The 19,695-nt window shown below is 42.1% G+C and overlaps 1 protein-coding gene across 1 annotated transcript; it reads right to left on the bottom strand.

The window, feature by feature from the left end:
- Positions 1-9,058: 9,058 nt before the first annotated feature.
- On the bottom strand, positions 9,059-11,862 carry LOC114838812 (trichohyalin-like). Its single transcript, XM_029119006.2, has 2 exons — positions 11,834-11,862; positions 9,059-10,086 (listed from the first exon to the last, which is right to left on the bottom strand). The coding sequence occupies exon 2, from the start codon at positions 10,052-10,054 to the stop codon at positions 9,533-9,535; it is 522 nt and encodes a 173-aa protein (XP_028974839.1). The 5' UTR covers positions 10,055-10,086; positions 11,834-11,862; the 3' UTR covers positions 9,059-9,532.
- Positions 11,863-19,695: the final 7,833 nt, after the last annotated feature.

The following is a 19,695-nucleotide window of genomic DNA, read 5'->3' as shown; positions in this document are numbered from 1 at the left end:
TCCAGAGGCAGCTGACGAGTACCGACAGGCCAAGCGGACTGCAGCCCGGGTGGTTGTGGAGGCAAAAACTCGGGCCTGGGAGGAGTTCGGTGAGGCCATGGAGAAGGACTATCGGCTGGCCTCGAAGAGATTCTGGCAAACCATCCGGCGCCTCAGGAGAGGGAAACAGTGCCCTACCAACGCTGTTTACAGTAGAGGTGGGCAGCTGTTGACCTCAACTGGGGATGTCGTCGGGCGGTGGAAGGAGTACTTCGAGGATCTCCTCAATCCCGCACTCACGTCTTCCATTGAGGAAGCAGAGGGTGAGGGCTCAGAGGTGGACTCGTCCATCACCCGGGCTGAAGTCACCGAGGTGGTTAAGAAACTCCTCGGTGGCAAGGCACCGGGGGTGGATGAGATCCGCCCTGAGTACCTCAAGTCTCTGGATGTTGTGGGGCTGTCTTGGCTGACACGCCTGTGCAACATCGCGTGGCAGTCGGGGACAGTGCCTCTGGGATGGCAGACCGGGGTGGTGGTCCCTCTTTATAAGAAGGGGGACCGGAGGGTGTGTTCCAACTATAAGGGGATCACACTTCTCAGCCTCCCCGGGAAAGTCTATGCCAGGGTTCTGGAGAGGAGAATACGGCCAATAGTAGAACCTCGGATTCAGGAGGAACAGTGTGGTTTTCGTCCAGGCCGTGGAACACTGGACCAGCTCTATACCCTCTACAGGGTGATGGAGGGTTCATGGGAGTTTGCCCAACCAGTCCACATGTGTTTTGTGGATTTGGAGAAGGCATTCGACTGTGTCCCTCGCGGCATCCTGTGGAGAGTGCTTCGGGAATATGGGGTCCTGGGTCCTTTGCTAAGGGCTGTCAGGTCCCTGTACGACCGAAGCAGGAGCTTGGTCCGCATTGCCGGCAGTAAGTCAGACTTGTTCCCTGTGCATGTTGGACTCCGGTAGGGCTGCCCTTTGTCACCGGTTCTGTTCGTAATTTTTATGGACAGAATTTCTAGGCGCAGCCAGGGGCCGGAGGGTGTCAGGTTTGGGGACCACACGATTTCGTCTCTGCTCTTTGTGGATGATGTTGTCGTGTTGGCCCCTTCAAGCCAGGACCTTCAGCATGCACTTGGACGGTTTGCAGCCGAGTGTGAAGCGGTGGGGATGAAAATCAGTACCTCCAAATCCAGTCGATGTATCGGTCTGTCGTGGTGAAGAAAGAGCTGAGCCGCAAGGCGAAGCTCTCGATTTACCGGTCAATCTACGTTCCTACTCTCACCTATGGTCATGACCGAAAGGACAAGATCCCGGATACAGGCGGCCGAAATGAGCTTTCTCCGCAGGGTGGCTGGGCGATCCCTTAGAGAAGCTCGGTCACCCGGGAGGAGCTCAGAGTAGAGCCGCTGCTCCTCCACATCGAGAGGGGTCAGCTGAGGTGGCTTGGGCATCTGTTTCGGATGCCTCCGGAACGCCTTCCTGGGAAGGTGTTCCGGTCCCGTCCCACCGGGAAGAGACCCCGGGGAAGACCTAGGACACGCTGGAGGGACTATGTCTCCCGGCTGGCCCGGGAACGCCTCGGTGTCCCCCCGGAAGAGCTGGAGGAAGTGTCTGGGGAGAGGGAAGTCTGGGCATCCCTGCTTAGACTGCTGCCCCCGCGACCCGGCCCCGGATAAGCGGAAGATGATGCTATGCTATGCTACAAATCTAAAAAACAACAAAGCAACTCCACCAGAGTGTCTCTTTTGGGTCACTTTTGCCGGTCCCAAGATAAAGGAAGTTTGGAATTGTAAAATAACAAGAATGACTGAAGAAAGTTCATTTATAGTTCTAAACATATTTAGTTTTTTTTTTTTTTTTACTAACTTTTTGTCTCTCCCATAACGTTATTCATCTATATCCATAACGTTCATTCGAATGCTTGACAGCGGATTTCTACAACAGGATCACTTGCTTCACACACGTCCTCCATCTCAGACATGACTGAGGGTGCATTTTATATAAATGAGGGTCATGTCTAATCACTGCGCGTCCCGACCACCCCCCGAGACGAAAAGTTTAGAAGCGTTTATAGGCGTATGTGCAAAGCCGATCGTAATGTGTTCATCTGTGATGATCGTAACTTGAACGGACGTGTAATAGTTGATTTTTGATTGTAATGATGAACACATATTACACCGAACCTTTGCTTTACTAAAAAAGGCTCTAAACAACTATCTCGTTCAGTTTTATCATTCAATTGAAAGGTTGTTTTGTTAATTTGAACGACAGGGAGCGGAGTTTTACCCAACCACGGAATGCTGTTAATTTAACTTTCGCAAAGAAAAATAGATCAAGACAGCTGCATAATAAAGACATGTTTGTATCAGATAAGTTGGACATATGGTAGCTCTAAAATAATTAAGCCAATAGTAGTTGATTTTTGATTGTAATGATAAACACATGAAATCATATACTGAGCCTTTGCCTAAGTAATTAGGACTTGTGAACGACCGACTAGTTCAGTTTTATCGTTCAATTGAACGGTTGTTTGGTTGATTTTTTATCATTGGTCTGTGCTGATAAGGTACGTACAGTACATTTACTACTTTCTGTGAGGCAGACTTTGAAATGGAAATTTATGTGAAGAACTGCCAGGTTAACGTGATATAAATCCTAAGATCGAAGTGTTGACATCGAAACTAATTGGATCTTTTTGCACATTTCATCCAAATGCAATTATAACTATTCTGCCTGTGTGGGTACAGTCTATTGAGCCTATAACATTGGGGAAGACTGAGAAAGAGAATTAGGTTAATAAAGAGGCTTATCAACCTGTAGGCTACTTTACATTTTAACTGTCACATAAATAAAACACCTCCTTGATTCTTTGTGATTCAAAATGACATCGAAAAGTGATGAAAATATTCATGTACTGCTTTAAATTAGATTAGAATAGATTCAACTTTATTGTTATTGAACAGTACAAGTAGAGTACAACAAAATGCAATTTGTGTCTGACCAGAATTGCATAGAGGAGGGCAGAAAATGTACAAGGATTAAGTATATGTATGCACTAGTGGAATGAATGGATGTGCAATTAATGCAAATGCAATTCTAAATGTGCAGTCGAAAATGTACAAATGTACAGAAAATTTACAAGTATTAAGTATAATGTATGTACAAGTGAGATAAATAGTTGTGTGGGCACAAGTCACATTCTCAGTTGCATTCTGAATTTGCAATCGAGGCAAATTGAAGGAGTTCGGTAGCACGTGCAACTGAACTGCAGGGATAGCAGCAATCAAGTTCCAGAGGTAGACAGTAAAAAAGGTAACAGTAAAAAATGCCAGTACAGTGGCAGTTCTAAAAATGCAATGAGGGCAAGTTTAAGGTGCAAAGCGGCATGTGCAAATGAAATACAGGAATAATAGCAATGACACGTACCTGTGGACAACTGAAAACTATCTTATCAGACTTGCAAGTCAGTGACAGAGTCCATTAGTACAAAGGGTGGACATAGTTAGTGATGGTAGTCAGAGTTCAGCAGGGTTACACCAGATGGAGAAAAAATTGTTCCTCAGCCTGCTGGTGTGAGAACAGAGGGACATGTACTGCCTGCCTGATGGGAGGGCAAACAGTTTGTGGCATGGATTTGAAGGGTGAATGGTGATGCCGTGTGCCCTGCACAGACACCACTTGCGCTGGAGGTCTGCAAAGGCTGGGAGCTGGTTGCCCGTGATGTGCTGGGCGGTTTTCAACACCCGTTGCAGTCGGCTACGGATCGATATCCGTAATATCATTTATCATTATATTGTGACAAAATGGTGTCATGGAAAACCAAGTCCACAACGACTAAAACAAAAAGCACTTCAACTCGGGAACTTGTGAATCCAATAGACTTTAATGAAAATCATAGAACAACGACAGACATTAAAGCCCTTCTGCAGATACACCCCCAATTCTAAGTCTGTGACCATGGCTTTTATACAAAAACTTCTACCCATAATGCCATCTGACCATTCTTAGAGAGTCCCCTGAGGTGGGGCCCTCTCCCATGTTCTCTGTTTCTTCCTGAGTGTTCTTAATTAAGACTTGCTTACTCATGACAACCTCATGGTTCATTTTTCCTTCCAATGAACTCAACACAGTCATACATTTTAGGGTCGTAACTGTCTGTGTACAGGAGGATACTATATTAGGGAGGCCACTCATGGTGACCCCCCGGGTCAAGATGTACATATCATGGTGAGAGCTCACTGTCCAGCAGAGTGTGTGGGTGGAATATATAATGTGGGAAGTCGCTGTCAGTGTGTCTGGATATCACATTAATAATAATTCATGAAGTGATTAATTAAACATGCATAATGATATATTCATAACACGTGTGATTATAAGCAATTTACGGAAAAATCCCTCACAATGGCAGTATGATACTGTGTGTGAGACTGTGTATAAAGGTCCTTATTAAATGAAGATGACTGACTCTAACCAGTTGTTTTTTTTCTTGCATTTACAATGTATTCAATTGAAATTATGGTAAATACATTCTGTACAATTTACAAATCGGCTTTTGTCTGTAAAAGATAATATTTGTCTTTTCACAGTAATTAATGTAATGCAATAAGGCCTAGACGGGTGGTTATGTTGGTTTGCTCCCCATTTTGCTAACGATAATGAGTTAAATTATAACAAGGAGATTCTCTGGAAAATAATATCTTGAAGGTTAATACCATGATGTGTTGATGAAAAATTCTTAAAGTACTGCCTATTCATATATGTCATTATATTCAACGTCAAAATATATGACATGCATTGTATCATGATATTGTGAGAAGCGCAAGTTATATATTTCATGAACATATTCAGGGTACTTGTGTAAATATATGTTGAGAAATCCTTTACATATACAGCTCCGGAAAGAATTTAGAGGCCACTGCACCTTTTTCTTTCCTTTTCAAAAAAGTTGAAGACAGCCTTAAACAGAATGAGTGCAAATAAACTGTAAGGCATTTTGTTTGAATTTATGGTAGCATGTATTACTGTTTTGATTTCTATGGGTCAAACAAACATTAAAAATAATGATGAATCCATGCTGATACTTTCGATATAATATGAACATATTATATATTGTGTTTTTGTTCAGTGTCTTTGTGTTACCTGTCACTGTGGGCTGAAGAGCAGAGTCTGTCACTTCAACAGAGGAGATCATCAGATCCACACGTTTCTTCTCTTTATCATGTGTGAGGGTCCATTTGGTACTGTCAGATTATTCCATTATGAGGAGCTGTGGAGAGGATCCAGGGTGCTGGGGTGGTACCAGAACACTGTGTTGGTTAATGAGGAACTGTTGTATCTACAGGACAGTTTAACACTCTTACTCTCCATTACATCCACTACTTCTCTGTCTGGAGTCATTGACTGTTCAACACTTGGACCTGAAATATAGAAAAACAATAATGAATGAGTACATTTAGACAATGTACAGTATAAACACATTAGGTGTTTAAATGTGTAAGTAGCATGTCTATTACCATGTTATATTGATAGGAAAATGATACAGTATATGGTGACTTTAGGTGTTTATTCCACTTGATGGCACTATTGTCAAATGATAGAAGGAACTAGAGTACATTTAGTTTTTCAAGTGACTGGAGGTTTTTGTATGGCGTTTCTGTGTTTCCTGTCACTGTGGGCGTCAGAGCACAGTAGTACAGAGCAGAGTCAGTTACTTCAGCAGAGGAAATATACAGATCCACACGGGTCTTCTCTTTGTTCTGATTACCAGAGAAGCGGGAGTCAAGAGAATCGTCCCTCACCACATTCTCAGGGCCCAGGATGAGCATAAGGTATTGGGGAGCTGATCCAGGAGATTGTTTATACCAAAGGAAATTGTCTGATAAGGACTGTGAAGAGACTTTGCAGGAAAGGTGAACCTTATTATTCACATCTGCGTACACTTCATGTTGGTTTGCTTCAATCGTCTGCTCATAACTGCTTTCTGCAAAAAAGTAGAAAGGAACCGTGAGTACAAAATGTATGTTTTCAGTGTCTTAGGAAAAACAGAAAAAGAATGCTACTTTGGAAGAATTATCAACTTACCTATAACTGACAAAAAAACAATTGAATAGATAAACAACATAGTTGGCAGTTAGAAGGCAGACTGACTGACTCAACAAATGTAGCTGAATAGTCCAATCGCCTTCATCTGTATGGTATTAAGTTTATAATTCTTGTTCACTTTGCCTACAAGCTCCACCCCAAAGTGAAGTTGCACTGAAAATTCTCAGTCACTCGTCTCCTTTCTTCTTTCCTCAATGAAATTATATCTTTCATTCCCTCCACTGGGTGGCTTGACTGGTCAGATTCTCTCAATTACTCTTTGAGTAAGGAGTTTCTCCAAAACCACTGTGCATCAATTTCTTATTGTTGCTTGCTCCTTGGGGTACAAAGGGCAAACTGGCCTACTTAATGTACAAATTATTTATGTTAGCAATAATACATTTGTGTTATAAAATTACAATATATGCCAATATGACACTTTGGCAGGATCCTTAATAGGGTGATTCCCATTAAATTGCGTTTCTGCATTTCCTTAAAAAGATAATCCACTGTTGGGGTGTTATACTTTTTATGTTTCCCAAAAACATTATGAGTAACTGGAGATGTATGTATTTCATACATTTGCCCCAGAACAGTTCAACCAATGGTCACCAATGTTCCAATTGGCCACAACATTGAGGATGGCCAGGATGACTCGTTTTCTTCTGGCTTTATAAGTGGCTTCATAGACTACCCCCTGATGGAAACCTTGTTCCCACCCTTGAAACGGGTGGTTCAAGTTTTCACAGATTCTTGAAAGCAGAAACTTCACCATGAATTCTGGAGTTGGTGGTTTGCTTACAACCAGGAAATGTAGATGAGCTGTTTTCTACCAGTGAAATGAAACATTTGTATTTGCATGGTGTAAGGAAATTCACAAATTTGATGTCACTTATGATATATTATAATGATATTAATGGATATATACTTTATATAGATAAAAGGAGCAGCAGGGAATTTTCCCTTCAGGCTAAATTATAAATATATGACCAACACATATACAGCATGTTAGTTATAGTTTTTTGTGGAACATGTAAGATTTGGTATACCCACCTAGCACTCGGCTGGACCCCCTCCCCCATACTCCCAGAAGAGCCTGAATTACTCTTCAGGGCATGGACTCTATAAGGTGTCTGGAATGTTCTACTGGGTTGTTAGTCCATGCTGACATGTATGCATTACAACGGTGCTGATGACTGGACAGCAGAATGTTTATAGTGAGAACAGTATATTCAATCTCTACTGAAAGTTGCTGTATTGCACAGGTGTCAAACTGGTTCCATGGTGGGACGAGTGTCTGCAGGTTTTCACTCTTACCTTGTTCTTGAGAGAAACGGATTTAGTAATAAAGATTCCATTAATTCTGGTAAACAAGAAACTTTATGTAAAACTAGACTAATTCATTTTATAATGGCCCTGATACACTATAAGCATTGGGTGATTATGCCATCAGCAGTCACGTCAAAGTGACTTTAGAACTGTTACATCAGAAACCCTGTATTTTCCCAAACATATTCATAAATAACATGCGCCATCAAGAATCAAAACTCAGCAGCTCGTGGCTTGGCCACGGAATGTGACACAATGTGAGTAGTGTAGCAGCAGTAATTTATTTCTAAGGCATTCCTTAACATTTGACAGCGGATAACAACGTTGAGCGCTCATTGGCTGTAGTGTACCTTCCAGGTAAGACCGACGCACACCAAACTGAGTGAGTAACTTGCCAATTAAATGGTAGGAAATCTGATGTCCGAGGAGCGATCCCCAGCATCAGCTGATACGTCGCTGACCAATGACATGGTTTTCTGTCTGAACAAGCGTTGGTAATTAAATTGGCAACTAATGTTAGTTATGATTAGGGACGCACAGATAGGAGTTTTTCATTGTCCATACAATTTCTGAGGAATGAACTTTGAGTATCTACTGTAACTTGGAGAGACACTGGGAACTGACACAGAGGGAGTGTTCAGAGCACTGGTGGCCGTTTTATTAAACAAAAAGAACTATGAGGATGTGAGGGAGAAATCAAACAGAAAAGACAAACCCCTTTCATAGGGAGGCAGTGTCAACCCGGGGGCAGCCTACCGGTAGTGGCTTGGGAGGAATAAGTGCTAGTGTTAGTATTTTTGTCTGCTTTTCCAGCACCCTCCATCTCCAGGCCATCTGTGTGTAGGGGCGGGGATTGCCCAAATGGTAGTTACCAGAAATTCTGGACCACACCCCCTTGAGGTCCGCTGTACAGGCTGTGATTAGGTATTGGCCGGCTTGTCAATTGCTGTCAAGGTGCTGGAAGGCTCGCCTGGCTCGCCCGAGGCGATGGAAGGTTCGTCAGGCTCTGCTGAGGTGTTGGGAGGCTCATCTGGCTCTGCCCGGGCACTGGGAGGCTCATCAGGCTCTGGCTGAGCATTGGGAGGCTCATCAGGCTCGGCCGGGGAGTTGGTAGGCTCATCTATCACTGCCGGGGTGTTGGTAGGCTCATCTGGCTTTGCCGGGTCAATGGGATTCTAGTTGATTGCGGCCAAGACGCTAGGTGTCTCGTTGGGTGCAGTCGTTGGGTTTTTGACAGGTACATTTGGCTTCTGCGCCTCCCGCATGGCTCTTCCCAATGTCTTAGTCGGTCCAGCATTATGTCCCTCTGGATCTACCGGGCACAGCAGGACTTTAAACTCCTATTCTCTTAAATTATCTTCAGTCCTTTCTTAAATTAATAACAAAGATGTATCTATTTCTGAAGCCTTGTCATGTCCTCCTGTTCTACTGCCACAAAATGACCGTTTCCTGACATAGTTTTGGTCTCGACCATCTGGGCCTCTTTTAAACAGGACTCCTCTGCCAGCCTTGCCACCATCTTTCTCTCCTCTTTACTCAGACTCGTATTATCTACTTCTACTTTGGTTTCCTCCCTCTTTCTTTCCACTTCTCTTCTCCCCCTTACCATGGCCTCATTCTCCATCCCAAACTTCCTCTTTTATAAAATGTTTATTTCTTTTGCACTCTACACTCTTTTCCTCCTCTTTAACAACACCCTCCTCCTCTAAACTGAGCTTCTTCAGCCTGGCCTCCCTTTTTTCCTTCTCCTCCCCTCCATTCTCAACTTGGCCTCCTCCTCCAACATCAGAGTTGTTACCTTGGCCTTCTTCAATAAAGCTTCCTTTTACTCTCATCCTCCATCTTTTTCACCTCTTTAAGTCTGGCCTCCTGGTTTAACCTGGTCTTCATCTTGAACTTTTTTAATTGAACCTCCCTCTTTCTTTTATTCTCCTCAATGTTCCTCTCTTCTCTAACCATGGCCTTCTCCAACATGAGCTTTCTCCTCCAGTCCAGTTTCACTGAAGCCATTTTCTCTCTATTCTCCTCCTCCCTTTTCTTCTCCTCTTCCCTAAGCCTGGTCTCCTCCTTTTGCCTTAGCTTTCTCAGCCTGGCTTCTTCCAAAATAACCATGTGGTTTCTTTTGTTTTCCTCCATGTTCACTGTTCATCTAACCATGGCCTCTTTCTCCAACCTGAGAGTCCTCTGCTTGGCTGCTTTCAATAGAACCTCTTTGGTTCTTTTCTCCTCCTCCATTTCCTTCTCCACCTCTTTCACCCTGTCCAACTCCTCCAACATGATCTTCCTCATCCTGGTTTCCTTCACTATGGCCTGCTCCTTTCTTTCCTTCTCCTTTATTTTCCCCTCCTCCCTATCCCTGGCCTCCTTCTCCAATCTAAGCTTTTCTTTCAATTTATCTTCATTCATACCTAAATCCTCCTCCTTTTCTTTCTTCTCTTCTCTGGCACTGACTGACTGACCCAACCTGATGTTTCTTAATCTGGCTGCTTTCTCAATCCTAATCCCAGGGTTCAGTGTTGTGTCCAACACCTTACCCCTTACTGCTTTCCTCTCCTCCACCAGACCAAAGATCAAATCAGTCTTCTCTGCCTTCATCCTTCTCTCCTCCTCTCTCTGCTCCCTACGCTTTTGGCTGTCCTCAGCTTCTCTTCCTATCTTCTCATTCATTTTCAATATGTTAAGATATGTGTGTTTTAAACCTGTTTGAGAGATTGAATTATTACAGTTTGGTCTTTATTTTGACAAAAACATAAACAAACAACCTACAGCCTAAATTAAATATAATATAGGCCTACTAAGTACATTAGCATTTAGGACAAGGTTTGGGTATATTTACATAAATTCAAAAAAAAGTATTTAAAAAAGTAAATATTACATTCATAAATGCTACTTGTAACCAAAGAAATGTTTTAATTACATTTAAATGTAAGATACATATTTGTATGATACATGTCGTTTTGTGCAGACCTTGCATTAAATTGGCAAATTTAAAAGCCCCCAAACCAGCCCAGTTCAGCAATCAAGAGTGGTTGCGTACTTCTAGTTAATGGTTTGTTGATTTGAACCGCAGTGTCTTATATGGTCTGAAACAGATTTGGTCTGAACCCGGACCTTTGAACTCGGACCATTTAATTCACGAATGATGAAATTGAACAAATTACACAATCGTTCACGCATATCCACGGGAAGTAGGAGAATAAGACATCCGTCCGCAAGCCAGGGAGATGGGCGTCACCATAGACATCATATATAAAGGCTAGATACCTTGTCCGCGCTAAAGGCTAATGGAGGTCGACGTCCGCACATGGCGGCCATCTTGCCACAGGCCGCTCGCTCACTCGTAACATTGTGTTTTATGGTGCATGTACTTTTAAATAACCATAACTTGCAAATTTTTCTACCGATTTTCAAACGGTTTGGTTTGTTATAAACGTCAGAGATAAAGTTATGACTGCATACATATGAACCATTAAAACCATGGACTTCCATATGAAAATATCATTGAACAGAACCAGATAGGTGTAATGAATATACAAACAAGGTATGCATGTTAAATCAATAAATAGGCTACAGAATGGCAACAAGACATATACACTTTTGTACTATTATAATAAATTTACTATTATGAAATAATTTTAATTACTACATGTTTTTTCTTTATGCTGGATAACAAGCATCTCTGAACTGCCCACATTTCAACCCTCTAGGTCACTTGATATGACTTTAGAAACAACTGAGCCCTAGCACCAGGTCTTGTGAAGCTGTGTGCAAAAGCAGATCAATATAGAATGAAATTGAGTACTTTAGACCATTATTTGCCAAGGTATGGTCATGTGTATTGTAAAATGCCCTATGGAAACTCCCCATAGGACTTTGTCAGACAAAATGCTGACAATAAAATGCTTACTGTGGGGCAACCTCTTCGTGTAGAAGCATAATGAAATCAAATTAAATGAAAGGTAACACTGATGTTACTTGTAGACTATTTGGATTGTATGTCAGGGGTTCTGATATAGAATGACTACAAAAAATATGGAATAATTACACAAGTCTCTATTTTTAAACTATTATAAGAGAGACATTTATTTGCACACAAAAAATAGGTACATGATTCCCCTTTACAAATATAAATAAATAATTTATATATACAAATAAATAAATGCTGTAGAGAGCACTACACTACTGTTGAAGTAAAAGAGGACAGTACCTTGAAAACACATACCTTGGGCTAATGCCCTTTGAAAAGGACAGTTTTATTAAGTTTCTGTTGCATGTTGTTGCTCTGTAAGCTGAGGATTGTAATTCTGGCGATGTGGTGCAGCCTTAACTTAAAAAACAGGGACAGAATTATTTTTAACAGCCTATGGTGGTGGATGTCTATCCCATACTGTCTATCCCAACACAAACATCCTCTGAACCGATCCTTTTTCAGACAATGTAAACAACCTCAAGCAGTTTGATGGGCTGTGATCGTCTGGTACTGCCTGATGACTGCCAAATGACCCACTCTGCTGCCCTGACGACACTCACGGTTCCCTCTGATGGAATCACCAGACCTCCATTGTTTTTTAAAATCAGCAGGTGGTAGCTCTGGTCCTTGATGGCATATGCAGCATGTCACCAGGCTGGCACGGCAGACATCACACGAAAGCTTCTTCAGAGCCTGTCGCACAACAAATCCTGACATTTTTGTTAGTAATATCATAACTAATAACAATAATCATTAATAAGCATGGGGAAATTAAGGGAACACTTCCCTTTTTGGACAATCGTGAGATTGTTTTCCCCCAGATTGTGACAATTGTGACTTTCAGTTAGCCTTCACCTGAAATGTACATGAGAGCGTTGTCCACAAGACCATCGAAGTGGACGGGAAGGTAGCTGTGATCATGTACTAGGGCAGGAATGTCAGCAAACGGGGATGGAATATCTTTTCCTCCTGCTGCAGACAGGCTTGTAGAGGTGTCGATGACAGCTGGTAGGGACTCTGTGTCACCCTGTGCCGTCACATTGCCTCTGCATGGTTTAACAACCCCACACTGGGCCATCAGCTTTACATCCTAAAGATGTACTTGAACTGGCTGGCATTAGGGTTGTTATTCGTTTAAGGAAAAAAAAAAGATATACAAGAATAGTACACAGATATTCAATACATGCTTTAAAATGTTTTATGCTTAAAACATTTTTACAAAAAAAGAACTAGCCACCCCTGAATGATCTTTCCACATAAAATAGGTTGAATGACATTATCATACAATTCAGATCAGTGATGATAAGTTCTGCAAACAAATAGTCAAACACAGGCATTTTTCTAAATACTCAAAATGGCTTGTGACACTTCCAGGTATTGTGTGTCTTAGGGTTAAGGTGTGTCTGCAGAAAACACATGTTACCAAAAGTAAAAAAAAACATATGGACCGACAAACTGAAAACAATACAAGTCACTTAGTGTTGCGGCTGGTAAATATAAATTATGAACCCTACCAGATACTCTGATGGAGTTGAAGAGAAGCTCCAAGTGGTCCTGGCTGAACCTGTAGGTCAGGACATATTGCTGTCCTTCAAGCAACACAGGAACCAACCGGATTGAAAAGCATGTGCAACTTTGCTGGTTAGCAGCTAAACTGTAACGTTAGCTGCCATAGGTCTCACTCAAAGCTTATTGTTATTAGCCAGCAAATAACTACAACCACATCCACAAATATTGTAATTTAGACAAAAGATTAGTTGTCATAAAATCGTTATTGGTGTAAGTAAAACCTCTATAATCGAACAGCTTGTTTGTGATATCTGCCTTGATAACTTGCGCAAGTAGCTGTGATCCAACTATGCTGCACGATTTAGACGTTTTTAGAAAAGAAAAGCTGCAATTTCAACATTTTCAAGCATTCAGAATTATAGCCACGTTAATAACGTTTGTAAGAAACCAAACTGTTTGTAACTCCGTCAAGGTTTCAGCGAGATAAGAGTATTTGTGTTAGTGCTGATCACTCACCTTATATTAGGTACCACAGAGCCCGACAGGAAGCCTGCCTGTGACAAGATGGCCACCGGTGATGCCGGAAGTGACTGCGCCATGAGATTTCTAGCCTTTAAATAAGATGTCTATGGGCGTCACTACGGCCGATGGGCACGTCCTGGGTCTGTTCTACAGGTTCGTTGCTAGCCCTTCGTAATGATTCAATTGAACGAGTCACTAAAAAGACTTGTTGCTCTCCACTCTGGTAAAACGAGTCGTTCAAAATGAATGAATCATTCGCTAACTGCGCAAACTGTAGTCATTGCAAAACTCAAATCCTCCCTCCCCCCACCTGCAGCTGAAACTCTGATTCATGCATTCATCTCCTCCCGTCTTGACTATTGTAACTCCCTCTTGTCCGGCATCAACTCCTCATACCTCCATAAGCTCCAAATGGTTCAAAACTCTGCTGCTAGGCTTCTTACTCATTCAAAGTCCTGGCAGCACATCACCCCCATCCTCTGTAAGCTTCACTGGCTCCCTGTCAAACAGCGCATTGAATACAAAATACTCCTCCTGACTTACAAAGCCCTCCACAAACTTGCTCCCCCCTACCTCTCGGACCTTCTTCAACACTATCAACCTTCATGCTCACTCCGCTCTTGTACAGCAGGCCACCTCATCATCCCCAGATCCAAGCTACGGAGCTGTGGTGACAGGGCATTCTCCAGGGTTGCTCCCCGGCTCTGGAACTCACTGCCACAATCCATCCTTGACTCTGACTCTCTTAACACCTTCCGCCTCCGCCTTAAGCCATTTCTGTTTAAACAAGCCTTCCCATAGCCCCTTTGTTGTTGTATATTTTATTTCTCAGTGTTCTTTGTTTTGCTTGTTTTTGTAAAGTGTCTTTGGGTCATTGAAAAGCGCTATATAAATCCCATGTATTATTATTATTATTATTATTATAAAATAAAATATGCCAACTCGTGTTAAATTGTCTATTTTGACAACTGTATTTGATTGTGTAGTATGCAGCAAAAATTACCTAGCAAGTACAGTTCATATCGACAAACCGAAACACCGGATTTTTCATCTCGCCGGTCCGGGGTGTCAATCGAGTCTAATCTGTATACCGCCACAAAGATAGGACCCCGACCGCGTCTTAATGAAGTTGCTGCCGTTGTGGCAGGCCTTTGACCACTGCGCCACCAAGGAATATACACATATTTAGTCCTACTTAATCTTGATAGTAGGCCTACCTATGCTAAATGATCTCTCTAAATCGTTGCTCAACTACAGGAGGATGTATCAAATGCAGTGAAATGTCACGGTTTTATATACGATTTTACTGTAAAACATAGGCCATCAAATAATGTATATTATCGTTTTCCGCGAGGCACGCTGCAGAAACAGGTGCCCACTGATCGAAACATTTATCCGCAGCTATAGAGACATATTAAATATTTGTTTTGTTTAAAAAGGGCATTTAAAAAACTCTAATATCTACTCACCAAACTGTCAACATGCAGACTGACCTTGCTTCCTTTATTGCCCTTCTGAAGTGCTGTTCATGACTGTGACGCAATCAAATTACAGATCTTTGTGTGACGTACTGAAATAGATGTCGGCTCTGAGCCTATGCACCAAGCTTGATTCCTGGCTGAGTGACTTAAATCTAAACAACTGCTGATATTAGCTTAAACCATTATTAAAGTTTATTAGTTATGTCCACCTTTCTTTTCAAATAAATTAATTAGTAGTTGCTTTCCCTCAGTTTGCTTTTTTCTATTTCCTTTCTTTTTGTTTTCAGGAACCCGATTTCCCTTTCTTGGGGAAAGACGTGACTACCAAATCATATATCACTCAGTTCGAATAGCTGCGTTCAGAGATGAATCTTACTGACTAAACCAAAGTGTGCCTTTTGTAAGGGGTGAGGATTGCCTCACAGAACCTGTACTATTTTTGCGGGTACGAAGTTCAGTCACTCAACCGATTTATTCAGCCAGTATAAATTTAGTTCTGACACTACTTACTTAGAAATAAAAAAGTGCAAACAGAAACTGTTATGGAAATTTTGAAATAAGGTACATTTGATAAATGTCTGTCTTTCTATTGGCTGGTATGTAAATCTTTACTTTGATTGTGACACACATGTCTGTATAATATCAGAGGATTATTAGGTATTTGGGCCATGTCCTCCTGCCTAGACAAAGAAGGGTGTCAGTCCTTTCTGTTCTTTAGGAACGTAGGAGAGAGGGATCTGGTATATGTCTTAGGGGTCATTCTTGATTGGTCACAATGGGTTGTGGGGTTAATCATCTGCCGACCTGGAGGTTGTCTAGATGCTTTAAGTTTCCCTTAAGGGTTGAGAAAGTTAACCACATGAGGGAAGACACCATGTCCCTTGTGTCAAGCCCAGGACATGTGATAGAACAAAGGGCATGTGTTTGATTGACTTGAGACCGATGGGCAACAACTTACCACACCCCTTTTTCTATGTAATAAATATGGATTGTTCATGTATGGAGTTAGAGACACCTCAGACGATTATGTGTGTGTAAGCGGTTGACGTGTCTCTCATAATAGTCTCTGTGCATAATAGTTAATAAAACGGTTATAATGTACAAAGATAATTTTGTCTCTGTGTCCCTTACTCCGAGTGTCGATACATTGGAATTTCCATCACAATTTGGGGTGCTCGTCTGGGATCCTACTCCTGCTCGGTTCGAGTCCGTTTCCTAACAGGTTAACCGTGCACGGCCAGAGATAGCTCTGGAATTCTAGTATCGTCCAGAAGAGGCTTATCCTTTGACGGGCTGAGAAAGAGTGCCTGATTGGAGCTGGGACTCGTGCCTGATCAGTACAGGTATACCCGGGCTTAAATTTCGAACTCGGGAGTTAAGGGCACTTTAGTTTGCGTTTTGGGCGCATTTATACGGGGGTTATGGCTCCTTTTTGCGTTAGGACGCAAGTAGGCCTACGTGTGTTAGGGCACATTTGAATTCTGCAGACAAGGCTAGGGCCTTGAACATCTCACTTACGGGCCGACGGGTCTATCGACGATGTTAAGGGCACGTTGATTGAGATGAAAGCGTTAGGGTGCTGGTATATTTGTTGGGGCACATTGGGTTTGGATGGTTATGAGATTTGTTAATAAAATAGTGTTTGTTTCGTCGCGTTTGTTTTTTGCTGCGTTTGATGTTGTGTAAGCTTTGTGGTAAGTTTTTGGCAACGGTGTTTATGTTTATGGTACATGTGAACGGATGTTTCTTGGAGTGTTATTAGGTTTTCAGACGACTAGCGTTTTCGTTCGTTGATGGATGCGCGGCCTGCTGGGCTGATTGGAGCTAGATGGACGTGGTAACGTATGGGAGTTGCAGGTGGCATGATGTGAAGTTGTTTGGAAGGCGTAGGCTACGGTGTGTAGACGGTGTAGAGTGATGGAAGCTTTGGGAAAGTTTGTGTGGAGTATATTGATCTGTGTTGTAGTTTTTTTTTGCTCAGGTTCGATGGCTCGTTCTCCTCTGATCGCCCGTCACCCCACCCCGCGGAGTTCAGCTGGACCGATACATGGTCCCATCCCGCTCGGGACTCTGCATTGTTGGAATCGTACAGTCGACGTAGCCAAGCTATATGGACCTTTTTCGTTGTTTGAGTCAAGAAAAGTTCCATAAGTGGGGAGTTGTACACACCAGGTGTACACATCCGTAATCTCCGGTGTTTGCGGCTAAAACCAAAGAAGACTACAGACCCGGGGTTGAGGAAGAGACTTTGCTAACCGCTACGTTTAAAGTTATGAAGCTACCGCTAGACATTCGACTGGAAATTGGATTTGGGAAGATGCCTGTGCGAATCAAGACAACGACTGTACAGATGTATTGTTCCCGCAAGAATAGAGAACAGTTTCGGCTTCTCTTTGGCCTCACCATGAGCGATCCAACGGGAACACGCAGGAACGCTGAACCACCTGAGGGAGGTGTGCGGACGGTCAGACAGGAGACGGAGGGAGCATCGACCGGTGAGAATGTTCCTTTATACAGTTTTCATTTGCTTTAGTAAACAATGTGGTTGGTTTTTGTCAGATTTGTTGGTTTTGTGGAAGTTGATAGATGGATTTGAGAAAGTATGGTAACTAGAAGTTATTTTTGAGGTGTTTTGGTTAATAGCGAATGTAGTTAGAAACATGTCGTTTTTGTTTGTCCTGACACCCATTCCTGTGCAGCTAACCTTTTTGCGTTGCTATTAGTGCTGAATTATAAGCAGTTGGATTGCTTGAAAATCTGCAATTTAGGTTGGACTTAAATATGCATTTGATATTGGATCTCATACTTTCAGGGCCTGTAGAAGGGAGTAGGGATTGCTCCAGTAAATTGCCGCTATTGTTGGTCAGCTTATGGTTTGGATCAGTGATTATGCTACAGAAGTTGTGCATGCGCGAGCCACTTCTGTGTGTGGTTGTGGCCCGAGTCACGGGCATTTGTCATTATCTGTTTGTGGTCATCATCTAGTAAATGCATTTGTCCATTTTTGTAATCCCTGTGCACGGGGGTTCCGAGTGGCTGCATTGTGTGTTCCTTGGTGGGATATGTATATGTATTCAAGGTTGGTGTTAACTTTGAAGTTTTGAAATCGCAAGGTTTTGCGTTGTTTGGGGTGCGTTTGGGTGAACTATTACACTGCGTTGTTAATATGGTTATTATGGCCTACTCTTTTGCCTTTGTGCTGAAATTGCGAAATTGAATTTGCTTTCTAGTGTTGTGCTGATGGCTGGCACACGTGGGAGTGTTAGCCTGATAACTTCGGTTTGAATATGGAAATAATGTCCTAAATGTAATTAGAGAGATAGATTGGAAATTGGTATAATGATGCTTCTCTGATTTGGTAAACTATGGTCTCGTGGTTTCGTAATGAGGGGTTAAAATAGTGTTTTCTCTCTCCTTGTATGGAGTGGGATGCAGACCATAGCCTAAGTTTTAATTTTAAGATAACTCGCTGTTTCCAATGAAGACTGGATTCAGCAAATATAGTCATAGCCTGCAAAAGAGGGTAAAATGACTACGGCCTGTTTATTCCCCAAATAGCCAAAGCCCGTTTATTCCCCGAATAAATAACCCATAGGATTAGATGTCCTATTTTAAATGTTCAATTGGATTTGGTTAATTAATTATTTACTTTCGCTTAGTTTGTATTTACCAACGATAATTGGGATAATACTTGTGTTTTTAAAACCTACGCCTGATGCTCGTTGCTGACGTTTAAATTCTAGCCTGGTTAACTGACGAATGGGGTAGATTGATGTGACTGTGTTTAGAGATCTAGGTTGGAGTATCCTGGGAATCACTCACTGATTGTTCCTTGATTTTGGTAACTTCATGCGTCTGTTTTCTGTTGACTTGCTTTTATTTTGAGAGTCCCCCCCCCCCTAATGTTGATGAGATAAGCGATTTTTTTGCGAACAGCAACGATATTATATGGGTGGAGCTATAACTCTGGACTTTTAGTTAATGTAGGTTATCGGCTAAATTGTAGGCATGACTTCTTTTTACTCCAGGCAGTCTGAAGACCATGTCACGTTTTGTGTGGAGACTTTCATTGGCTCCAGGAAGGGGGGCACACCCCCTGGGTTGGCCTTTGCTTTAGGTTTTCCGTTCGAGTTTTCTGCCTGTCCTCACCCGTGGTAATTTCCCCTACATGAGTATATTTAGTTTTGGGGATAATCAAACATTAAGTGGAAGCTACATGCGTTTTCCTCTCCATAGCCTTAATGTTGACATCTTATGGTTTTGAGACGGATTACCTTAAGTCATCCAACAGTGTTATTTGCTAAAACAAATTTGATGTCTTTGCATGACTTATACAAGTAGCGATTTTGGCAGTCCGCCACTATTTTGAATAACATAGACTTGCATCTAAAATTTAGTGAATTCCCTAGACTTTAGGAGGTAAATTGAGTCATGATGTTTGTTGGTCTCAACTTAGTTTGGTCGTTGCCTGTGGAAATGCAAATTTTGATGTGCTAATTTGGGAGATGTTTCAATATGCTTCCCTCACACGAGCGACACGTGTGGTGTAATCGTTTTTTATTTTCGCATTTGTTTTTCTTGGATTTTCAGTTTGCAACTTTTTATTGAATGCATGTTAGAATTTTCTTTTCATTTTTGGTCCTGTAATGGTTCTGCTTTCACTTTGAGTAATTTCCGTTAACTCTGCCGTGAAAGCAGGGGGGATTGTATGAAATGATTATCTATGATGATAATGAGTTGATCTTAGAGTTCAAAGCGAATTAAATAGGTATTTAGAGAGTTACATGAAGAATTTTAGTTTTTCTGTTTCCAAAAGTTATAGCAGA

This window comes from Esox lucius, chromosome 3 (assembly GCF_011004845.1).
Source record: "Esox lucius isolate fEsoLuc1 chromosome 3, fEsoLuc1.pri, whole genome shotgun sequence".
NCBI classification, from domain to species: domain Eukaryota; kingdom Metazoa; phylum Chordata; class Actinopteri; order Esociformes; family Esocidae; genus Esox; species Esox lucius.
This window is presented reverse-complemented; position numbering and strand designations above follow the sequence as displayed.